The 11,030-nt window shown below is 36.7% G+C and overlaps 2 protein-coding genes across 5 annotated transcripts in view; one reads left to right on the forward strand and one right to left on the reverse strand.

The window, feature by feature from the left end:
- Positions 1–3,868: 3,868 nt before the first annotated feature.
- Positions 3,869–11,030, reverse strand: part of Npy5r (neuropeptide Y receptor Y5) — a 7,988-nt gene continuing 826 nt past the window's right edge. Inside the window, exons 2-5 of one of the 4 annotated variants that reach the window (XM_005373599.2) lie at positions 9,205–9,280; positions 7,780–7,975; positions 5,803–5,921; positions 3,869–5,695 (exon numbers count right to left, since the gene is read on the reverse strand). In XM_005373599.2, the coding sequence (XP_005373656.1) occupies positions 4,346–5,686 (1,341 nt within the window). In that variant the 5' untranslated portion in view covers positions 5,687–5,695; positions 5,803–5,921; positions 7,780–7,975; positions 9,205–9,280 and the 3' untranslated portion in view covers positions 3,869–4,345. Of the gene's footprint in view, positions 5,696–5,802; positions 6,691–7,779; positions 7,976–9,204; positions 9,281–11,030 lie in introns of those variants that run through there. The other 3 variants (XM_005373600.2, XM_013513552.1, XM_013513555.1) reach the window with 3 other exon arrangements.
- LOC106148377 (basic salivary proline-rich protein 4-like) overlaps positions 10,383–11,030 on the forward strand; it is a 6,095-nt gene continuing 5,447 nt past the window's right edge. The window contains exon 1 of the mRNA XM_013513569.1: positions 10,383–10,886. Coding sequence (XP_013369023.1) covers positions 10,596–10,886 — 291 coding nt within the window. The 5' untranslated portion in view covers positions 10,383–10,595. The remainder of the gene's footprint in view (positions 10,887–11,030) is intronic.

Consider the following 11,030-nt stretch of genomic DNA (forward strand, 5'->3'; position numbering starts at 1 on the left):
GGTCATTTGTAGGAAATGGATGCATTTGAGACCATAATGTTAAGTGAAGTAACACAGACACACAAGCTCAGATATCACATGCTTTCTCTTATATGAAAAAATCAATATGTATACAAAGTATGAAATAAAAGATGGAAAATAGGAAAAAAAGGGGGAAAGGTATTGCAATCCAGTGCAGATAGTATATATAAAAGTGTATCTTGGCTTAGTACGATTGCCTTACATGTTTTATATAGTCTTTGGCCTATTAGTATTGCGTTAAATCTGTATATATGATAATTAACTTTATAGAGCCACAAATCAATGAATTGGAGGCTAGAAAACAAAAGGGGGTGGAGAAAAGGGGAAAAAAGAATTGAAATGTGTCGTGTACATGTACCAACTCCCCACAGTGAGTGTAGTTATTATGTACAACAAATATGTACATAATATGTAATAAAAGTAAAAAACAAAAAGAAAAATCTATTGTGAGTTGCATCTTTAGATTCTCATTATTGTATAACCACCCTTTTATTGTACATACTGCATGTCCACCTTTTGCCATTGACTCTCTTTTTCCTGAAAAGCAAACACCACATGAGTGGAAATCTTTTGGGTCTGTTTTCTTTACTGATACATCCCATGCACACAGCTTCTGGGGAACCATGTTTCAGTCTGGTTAATGCTGTAATCACAGGCTCTCACAGGATGGGTAGTAAAAAAGAAAAGGAACCATTTCTCACAGTTCTTGAGTCTAGGAGCTTTAATATCAAAGCTCCAATGTCTGGTGAGGATCTTCTTGTTGCATGGTAACATGGCAGAAGGCATCAGAGGAGCGTGTGAGACAGTAAGGGCAGAAGCAAGACAGAGCGAAAGAATCTGGACTCGCTTCCATTAAGATTAACTCTGGCAATAACTAACCCATTCCCTTGGTAATGGTCTCATCTCTTCATGAAGCAAGTGCCCCCATGACCTAGGCTTCTTAAAGGTTCCACCAAACATGAATTTGGAGGTGACATTCAATCTATAGGTATCAGTAGGTATCTATGGACTAAAATAGTGCTAATACACATTTCTTCATCATTTATTCATTTTGATAGGTTTTTCCAGTACAGAGAGAAGTAAAACAGAATAAAATGCCTTTATTGTGGGCACGGAGAAGACCACAAGTAAAGAGAGAGAGAGAGACCTGGAACTTCTGAGGGTCTTTCTTGGGGTCCAAAGTTAAACAGCCCCAGGCTGGAGGCAGGACCGCCTGACATGGCAGACCAGGATTGGGTGGGAGCATGGGAAACGGGAACAGGATATTACAAAAAGGGAAGTAGGAAGTCATAATCTGACTCAGCAGAAGAAGGGTGGGGCTTAGCACATGGCCTCTAGAGGCCAGAGCCACATTAGCTGGATGCCAGCTAATGTGATGGGTGTATTCCACCCATTCTAAGTTCACTATTCCCAGGAAGCACTCCCTGTAGGAAACCTATAGTGACTCAGCACCATACCACATGACCTCCAGCACCATATTGGCTGGGTGATATAGCAACTCAGCAGGAATTACAGTGGGCCAAGAAACCAATCAGATTTCAGTTGTTCTTTGTACTTTTTCCAGTTTTTTAAAAAACTTTCTTCCCATGTAGTGCTACTGTTATCCACAGTAATGGCCAACATAGCTAGGAGGAATAACAGAAATAACCACTAAACTCAATTTAACCTCTCTTCCTGACTTAAATATTTTTAAGTAATTGTAAAAAGTAATGAGGTTGACTGTTTATAATTTCATCTCCATTTATTTCCCATAGCCATGTTTTTGCGAAGGTGCTATTGAACAAATCATCCCAGGCACCAGGAGAGAATAGAAACAAAGTTATGTCATCAGCCTGTGAGTGACAGAGGGTTAACTGAACATAAATTGTTTAACTCACTAAGGAAGTCTCTGTGAAAGAAATTATTATTCATAATAATCTTCTAAAACCATTAATCATAACTTAATGATTTATATTCAACAAGCTATTGAAGCTTCTCCACTTTCAATTTTACGAACATTCAGTCATTTCTGGTTAGGGAAGATAAATTGCTTCCTTTGAGTTCAATAGTTTAAAAGCACTAAATTAGTTTATCTAGTTTAACCAAACTCATCTATCAACAACTATAAAACCCAGGAAGTTGGACAGTTATTGTACATTCAGTAGCATTAGTTACTCTAACAGGATAAAATGTTTTCTTGTGTATTTGTATTCATCCATATCGGTGAGCGTTTTCTCTTTTCAGCCACTAAACACAAGCCTTGAACTTGATTGTCCTCTTGAAAGTGAGAACACTTATTACTTTTAAATAAGAGGTCATTCTTCAGCATAGACTTTTCTTGTGCCCACGGTGAGATAATAGTCCTAAACGCAAGCACTGAAAGGGGGAAAAAGGTTTTCATGACAACAGCCTCATTTACCACAAGCAATCCTGGATATTACGTGTAAGTCATACATAGCATGGAGAGAAAGGAAGGCATTAGAAGGCAGCATTCTTGCTAGGTGAAAACAAGTAGAAGCTGTTGGGGAAGGGCGGACCAAAAAACAAGAAGTATGATGGTTAACTGATATAATCACCCAAGGGAGGACACTTGGGTAGCACCAGGTAGATTAGAGGACAGCTAAATGCAGGCGCTTGTGGCTAGATTTGTACTGAGAATTCAGAAAAGGACTGAAAAGCAGAGTGTGAATATGGGTGGACACCACAGAGTAGAAATGACAACTTATTGTGCTTGGGCAGAAAGTAAGGCCCTGAGTAAGCCCAAGCTGCACCATCTCAGTTCCTCATGACTTTCCTGAGGAGTAGAATTTCACGAGTTCCTGCAGAATTTCTAGCGATTCCCTAGTAGTTCACAGATTAGGCAAAGGGCATTGTCACTGACAACATAGCAATTTTCCACAGGATAGACACTCTAAGCGTGAGATAAAATGGAGAGCATTGCTGAGAGTCAATGAGAATTTAAATCCTACTGTGTCAGCTGAGGTGGAGGATTCTGGCGCTGACATTTGAGCCCTGCCTTTTCTAAGAGACTACTGCATATACTGTACTGAGGAGGCAGAGGCTGATCCACCTCAGAAACCAGACAAAATTATTGCTGGAGGTCAACAGGAGTCAGTACAAGGCACCATGTAGCCCAGCACTATATTCTCCAAGGTATGAGACCACTTCCAGACAGGGAGGGTGGTCAGAGAAAAAGCCCCCACAGAAAACTGAACTTCTAATAGATTACATAGAAGAATTTTCTGTTACTTGCAGACATAAAGATTTTTTGCTTAGTTTTATTGTTTTTCTTTATTATGAACAGGAATCAATATAAGAAACAAATCATTTATGTGCACCAAAGAAATCAATATTCTTTTGACATCTGAGCCACATATGCAAATACACATTTTTTCCAGGGACTTATTTATTTATCTTGAAAACTGGCAAAAATAAATGAATAAAGAGTTGAAGTAGTTAAAAAATAACTTCTGTTTGGTTAGACAGTATAAGAGACTTCATGTTCATATCTTACTAAAATAACATAAACTATATTAATTGCTCTACATTTTGGCCAAAATATGACTAATTATCTGTGAACTTCTAAAACAGTCTTTAAAATTAATGAATAATTGGAAACAGATGCCATTTATTTCATATTTTAGAATATAAAAGGTAGATATGAAAACAACCTTCATTTGATAGTGTTTAATGTTGTGCTAGAAAATACATAAAATGTGTTTTATTTGGTGAATTAACTGTATATTACTAGAACATTAAAGTTAAATTAACAATTTCCCTAATTTTCAAATTTTTAGATAACTTTCCTGTATGATATCTAAAACTTTACCCAACATTTAAAAGTATAATCATGATTTGCACATACATGTATCAATTAGTTATTATTTTATTAATGTATTATTTTCTGCATTTTCACAAACTAACTTGGGGAACAGAAATGAAGACAGATAAGAGATATTCTTCAAATTTGAAATTAAATATGCTTTAGGAAATTGCTTCTTATATTTTCCAGACAAAAATACTGAATTGGTTAGATATAACTTTTATTTTAAACAAAAAGTGCCATTCATTTATTTACAGATAACATGAAATTCAGAAGATAACTACTTTTTCAAATGAAATTACAAGTTGAATTGACACTGACTCTGTACAACTAAATGAATTAATCATGTTATAACTCATTAAAATTGTCTTCCACATATTACAAAGACATTCAAATACAGAGCTCTATCACATAAACTAGGTTCCATGTGTTAACAAAATTCATTTATTATACACACATCATTATCATGAATATGTTTTAGATGATCTCAACATTCGTTCTTTCTTTGGTAGACAGTGAGAATTATGACAAATGAAGACAGTGTATGAGGGACATTAAGTCAGCTTTGATCCCATTATTAAGAAACCCATATAGAATTGGATTGAGACAACAGGATGTCATACCTAACAAATGACAAATGCAATATACCAACTTGAAATGTCTGTTTGAAATAAGGTTATCATTGAAATCAGTTACCACATGAAAAAGGTGTAGGGGCATCCAGCTAACGGCAAACACTAATATGAGTATGGTCAGTCTGTAGAAAACACTTCGAGATCTCTTTTGTATTCTTGTGACAGAACGTTTTGCTCTCATTTCTTGAGCATCGGAGGTTTCCTCAGGTTTTATCTCAAAGCAAGTTGGGATCCCTGGTATGAACTTACTAGAAGAAGACAGCTGACTTCTCACAGAGCCAAAATTTTCAGGAAGTGTTCTTGATTGGTTCTCCTGGGAAGGTCTTGCCGGAGCAGGTAACACACAGGCTGTCTTCTTGCTGTATCTTCTTCTGTGTTTTCTGATGAAAGAATAACTCCACTTATGGCTGTTGGAGAGTTTCACCTGATTCCCACTCTTTTTGGAGGGATGAAGAGTTAGGTTGATCATTTCGTTTTCTTCCAGTCTGTTTTCTTTATTGGACAATCCACAGCTTATACTCCTGCAGACACTGGTATGACTTACGGTTAGACAAACTAAGGGCAGAATATACTGAACTAGCAATAAAGAAATAGTAAAAGCAATTCTGTATGAATCAGATGGCCATGATTCAACACATAAATACCTGCTGCTCAGCAATGCTGAACCAAATGTTTCCTGAAGTTCCACAAGACTGTGGAACACTGGAAGAGGAGAACAAATTGCAAAACCTAATGTCCAGACGGTAGCTATAAGGAAATAGCCATGGTTGGCGGTTAAATTGTTAGAGATAGGATGCTTTATCATATGGTATCTGACAATGGCAATTGATATTAAAATTAAAGTTGAAACCAGAACAGACACACACTGAAGGAAAGGCATGATATGGCACATAACCTTGCCAAACATCCACTGATCCAGCAACACAGAGGTGAGTGTGAACGGTGAGCAAAAGAGCACAACCAAGATATCAGAGAAGGCCAAATTGCCTATGAGAAAGTTGACTGTAGTCTTCTGATTACGCTTTTTTATGAGAGCCATTAAAATAAGGAGATTCCCCATGAAACCAAGAAGACTTACAAATGTATAGAGCCCAATCAGAAAGTACTGTAAGTCATCTACACTGCTTCTGTAGTCATCCCAGACTGGGAAATCAGAATTCCGAGTGGTAGCAGTATTATTTTCTGTGGCAAGTGTCTTGTTATAATACTCCTTGAGCTCCAAATCCATATTAGAGTCCTGCTTGGAATAAAAAGACATTCATCAGCATCTTGAAATAAAGTACATGACTACTACAACTCAATCCATTCAGAAGGAAACTCAGTTATACCATTTGTTCCCATTACCTTATTAATTCCCTAGTTTAGAGAGGCCTTTACTTGATTCCAAGTGGAGTGCAAATTCAGTGCGGAGGAATTCGGGAAAACTGAAGTCTATCATCAGGTTTGTCCTGTGTTAAAATGTGCTAAAGAAGTAATGTAAGGAAATTAAAAAACAAATGTAGGTAAGAACTTTAAGATACATTATTTATTGTACCTCATTATACTACTATTATTCTCTGGTCACAATCTTGGTACACAATATCATTACATAATCTTTCCTTAAAATTTCTTTCTTATATGATGCCATATATGGACAAATTTAAAAGTCACCTAGCCTAACGTATTTTCCAATCTACCGAAGGATGTGATATCCTCTTTACAATTCTGAAAATACTGTGATTATAGCTGATATTATCTGATATTGCATGCCATAATGTGTTGTACTTTGCAATTTTATAAAGCTATAACTGTCTTTTACTACCATGGTATCTATCATAGGACATGATGTGATAACTTCACCACTGCGGGTGTCAGATAAATATTTAGAAGAGAATGAAAATTCAAACAAAACTCTAGCAACCTAAATAAGACCTAGTTTAGGCAATGCTCAAATTTAAGCTTCTCTAAGCTTCAAATTTAGCTTCTTTAGTGTAAGACACTCTCTCAGGAACTAGGTGTATTGAGTGGGCATTAAATAAATGATTATCAAGCTGTACTATCATTATGTGAATTCAATGCTGGATGATAAACTCGTTTGGTGATTAACCTTTGAGATACTCTAGGTTATCCTCTACTGGGGGAACCTCAGACTGACAGAGTGCTGTTGGTGCTTTTAAGACATAAAGTTTAACTGTTTGCCTTTAAATTTAGAAATTACATATATAATTATCAGCTTAAGAAAGATTGCATGGATTTTTATTATTTAAGAAAAACACTATTTTGAAGCTAACTATGGAAATGATTGTAACACAACAGCCATAGCAAGTTTTTTTCACTTAAAATGAAATTAATGTCACATCATAGTGTATTACTTATTTACCTCTTCTTCTTAGAGATTTTATGGTACTAAATGAAGCACTAAGCGACCTCTAACATATTAACAAGAGACAAAAATCTTTTCCCCTTTTAATAAAAATAAGCACTTCTATATTTTAATAAGAATTTCCCTCAGAACATTCAAGATAGCAGGTTAATTAATTCTCATGAGTATATATTATTATAGAAATTTTGATATATATACTATGAAGCATTTTTGCTATATATAAATATATATTTATCTAATTGCTTCCTATCTATAATTTAAAAATTATATTTAAATCTCTAAAAAGGCATGTATATTTTAATTAACAGTAAACACTATTATCTTCAATTTATGAGGGATTTGTAGGTTCTGGCCCAACAATTTTCCAAATAGGAAATCCTACTAATACCCGTGATTCATTACACATAAGTTTAACTTTAGATTTTATGTACAACAAGCTTTATGTAGTATGATATCACATAGCATTGTACATTGAGGAAACTGAAAGCTTTTCACAATTTCTACCACTGATTTCATGTTGATGGAATTACTTTCAGAAGCTAAGTACATCCCAATAAGGATAAACTAATTTAAAAACCCAAGTTCATATTCATTAATTCCTAGATCCTACCCAACAATTCACATGGACATTGCCTTTAGGGAATAAAAGGTTCCTGGTACAATAGTGACTCACAGGCCTTCCTGATTCATCTTATCTCCAGATGACAAGGCACTAGCTTCCCAGAACCTGCCCTAGATAGGTCAGTGAGCTTCTAATGAAAGCAGCTTTAACTGGTATTGCTGCCTAATTTCCTGAGTTCTGATGACCCCCTGGATCAGTCTAGCCTGTTCATGATCCTGTTTATACTTATAATGTGCACAGGCTGTTTGTAACTGTGTTCCTGCTTCAATGTTTTGACTCGCTTCCTTGAGTTAACCTTTTCTCCTAACTTTGCAGTAGGTCTATAATTGCTATTTACCTTGTCTTCTCCTACAAAGCAAAGAGAGAAATTATACAACTCCTCCTATAATAGCCTTGTGCCCTCTTGGAATATAACACTCATTTATAGTAAAATTGCTGTCTACATTGCTTTGAAGATGGAAGAAATAACAAAATTTGTGGCAATAGAAGTTGAGCCTAAGATTCAGATGATTTCCAGTATGTGAGGTCAAATCCTAGAGATAAAAAGAAAAGCCTTAATTACTTTCATGGTACTGAATTGCTTAACAAACTACATTATGCATAATGGATGCTAAGTAAATATTTCTGAGTAATCACTTTGGAAAAATAGTTTAATTTTCTCAGCCATAAAATAACAGTACTGAATCATCAAAGGAATATCCAGGGTACAGTAATTATAAATATGTATATATCCACTAAAATTAGACAAGTTTTAAATGGACCCAAGATGAAATTAGGAGATGCATGAGGGCTGGAGATTTAGCTCAGCGGCAAAAGTGCCTGCCTGGCATGCGCAAGGTCATGAGTTCAGTTCCCGGTACCAGAGAAAAACCAAAAAAAATAAAAAATTAAAATATAAAAAAAATTAAAAAATTAAAAAATTAAAAAATGAAATTAGGAGATGCCTACATAGACAATAATTATAACTCAGCGCTCTAACTTTTTAAATTGTCTACCTTTATTAATAAAGGCTACCACATAACCAACATTAAATTAAAATTGCAAAATACATTTAATTGAAAGTACATTAGCTTGCACAGTCTGTTACTAAAACTTTTCTATTTTAAATATATGAACATAAAATATTAAATTCATTAGGTTATAAAAACCACCTTTCCCTTAGTGAACATGTGACAGAAATGCAATTCTTACTATTCATTATTCACTGGAGAGAAATGAGGGTAATATTTAAGTATTTTAAGAAAATACATAAATTCTACACAATTTTAAAGGGGAGGCTGCTTTCATTAAAGACAGCTAAGTAAGATTAGTTGTTCTCTTTTTATTCTACAAGTATTTATTGGTGAGGGGCTCTACTCTGCTCGCATATAGATGAGTATTTCTACTGGCTCCTATGCAGCGAATATTCTAGAAGGGATTAATTCAAGGTCACTCAGTGAGTAACCGTAGCGACCTGGTCTGAGATAAAAAACTTCCTCAATGAGTGGTAAATGAATGACATTCTTATGACTGCTAATTATATATTCTTTTCACTACAACAAACAAGTTTGCACTGTTGCAAAATATAATGGACACTTAAGTAACCACACTAATTAGTAAATTATCTTACTTTTCCTCATGTTTTTCTCTCTTTTAGCTTCATTTATTCATGCAATGTTTCCTTGTTCACTTTAGACTGGTGTGATTATGTAATCAAATTTCTCCTGTTCTAGCTCCATCCCCTTCATCTATCATAGAAATATAACCATATGTAACACCTCACCTAGCATTTTGTGCAAAATGAGCACTCTGAATCTTTGTTCCAAGGAATATTTCTTCTCACAGCTGCATAATAGATACTGCAATTGGGGATAGGAGTTCATGTTAATTAGTTTCTATAAAATTGCCTCCTTGTAGTTAAGCAATCATTTAAACATTGAGGAAATTTTGTACAATAAGGTTTAGGTTATCTGCTTTAAAGTGGAAAAATCTAAGGTAGAAGAGATACTTTTAAATCATATAAATTCATTAATCACAAAATATAAATTAAAATATAATTAAATATAAATTAATTAATCACAAAAGATTTCTTTCCTTGTACATACCCCCTTACTTCCCTTTTTCCTGAGAAACACAAGAAAATCTACAGTGGGAATGTGAATCTATGTAATAACTCTCTGCTTTTCAACAAGTGTTATGACAAATCCTACACAATTTTTACAGCATAAATATTTTATACATAATAATAGCAATGTGACATGTGCACCTGATTTCACATGAGATTACTGGAGATAATTATGAAATTTAACCAGAGTGTCTTAACCATGAAATAAAGAAATACTACTTCAAGAAGAAATCTGGTATGGATTGGACGGTGTCAAACCTTTCCTATATGTTTGCATACAGTTATATCTCGCTCCCTTAAAATCCTTGGCTGAAATATTGAACTTTAATTCTCTAAATACAAAAGTAGAAAAAACTGTTTTTACATTGCGGCAACTTTGATAAAGCAATGTTTTGGTAATAAAAAGTGACTGTAATTTTCTTATAAATCCATCTACAGCTGATGTGCAGACAAATGAAAACTGAACAAGCCAACTTTTCTTTAAAGGTAAAGAGAATAAAAAGAGGAACTACTCCGGAGAACTCAAAGATAATGGAAGACTGGTTTACGCATTTATATAAGGCTTCTTTGTTAAGATAATTTTCTGCCTTATAAAAATGCACATCATTCTCACAAAGACTGCCAGTCGCATGAAATATTAAAATATGCATTTTTTTCTTTCTAGCAATGATAAAATATCAAGTACTGCCTGTTTACCTGTGACCTTGTAACATGGCAAGATGCCATGATCCCAAATATTCCCATAATTAAATCTAAACTTCGGCAAAACTGGACAGATAATGACAGCTTTGCTGAGCTAACAAACATGCGAGCACACACCACCCCCCCTTTGCAATTCTATCCGCAGAGTTTTCTTCCCTGGAGAAATCTGAAATTTAAGACTGTATCCAGCTTGCCGAATAGCCTTGGTCTTAGAATACTGAGAGCCTTCGAATACTTCTGTGGACGCTGGCCAAAGCTGTTTGGCTTCGAGCTGACACTACGCTCCTGCCTAGGAACTTGGAGAGAAGGATTCCCTTCTCTGGAATGGGAGGTGGAGGGATGGATGGATGTTGACTGCTGGCGTTTGTCGTGCGAGGCCGCCCCGCGCGTGGCAGCGCAAACCTCGGGGCGAGCTGCCTCCGGGCTCGGGCCAGCTACGGGACGGCGCTGCGCCCGCGGGCGGGCGGCACCTGGACCCCCGCAGAGCTCGGCTAGGACGCAGCCCTGGCCCGGGCCCCCGCGGTGCTGTCCCCCAGCCTCCGACGCCAGCCGGGCTGCACCCAGCTCGCCCAGGCGGGGGAGCGCTTTGTCTGCCGTCCTCCCACCCTCTCGACGAGGCCGGGTCCGCTGCACCGCGGGTGAGTGGGGGGCTGCAGGGACCTGCCCGGCACCGAAGACTCCCAGCTCCCCTGCCCGCGTGACGACCGCCCGCTCCGCCAGCCTCGCCCCTGTCTCTCCCGCCGCGCGCCCCGGGCTCCCCACCGCACGCGCCCACCCAGCCG

Source organism: Chinchilla lanigera, unplaced genomic scaffold (assembly GCF_000276665.1).
Source record: "Chinchilla lanigera isolate Chin_1 unplaced genomic scaffold, ChiLan1.0 scaffold00002, whole genome shotgun sequence".
NCBI classification, from domain to species: domain Eukaryota; kingdom Metazoa; phylum Chordata; class Mammalia; order Rodentia; family Chinchillidae; genus Chinchilla; species Chinchilla lanigera.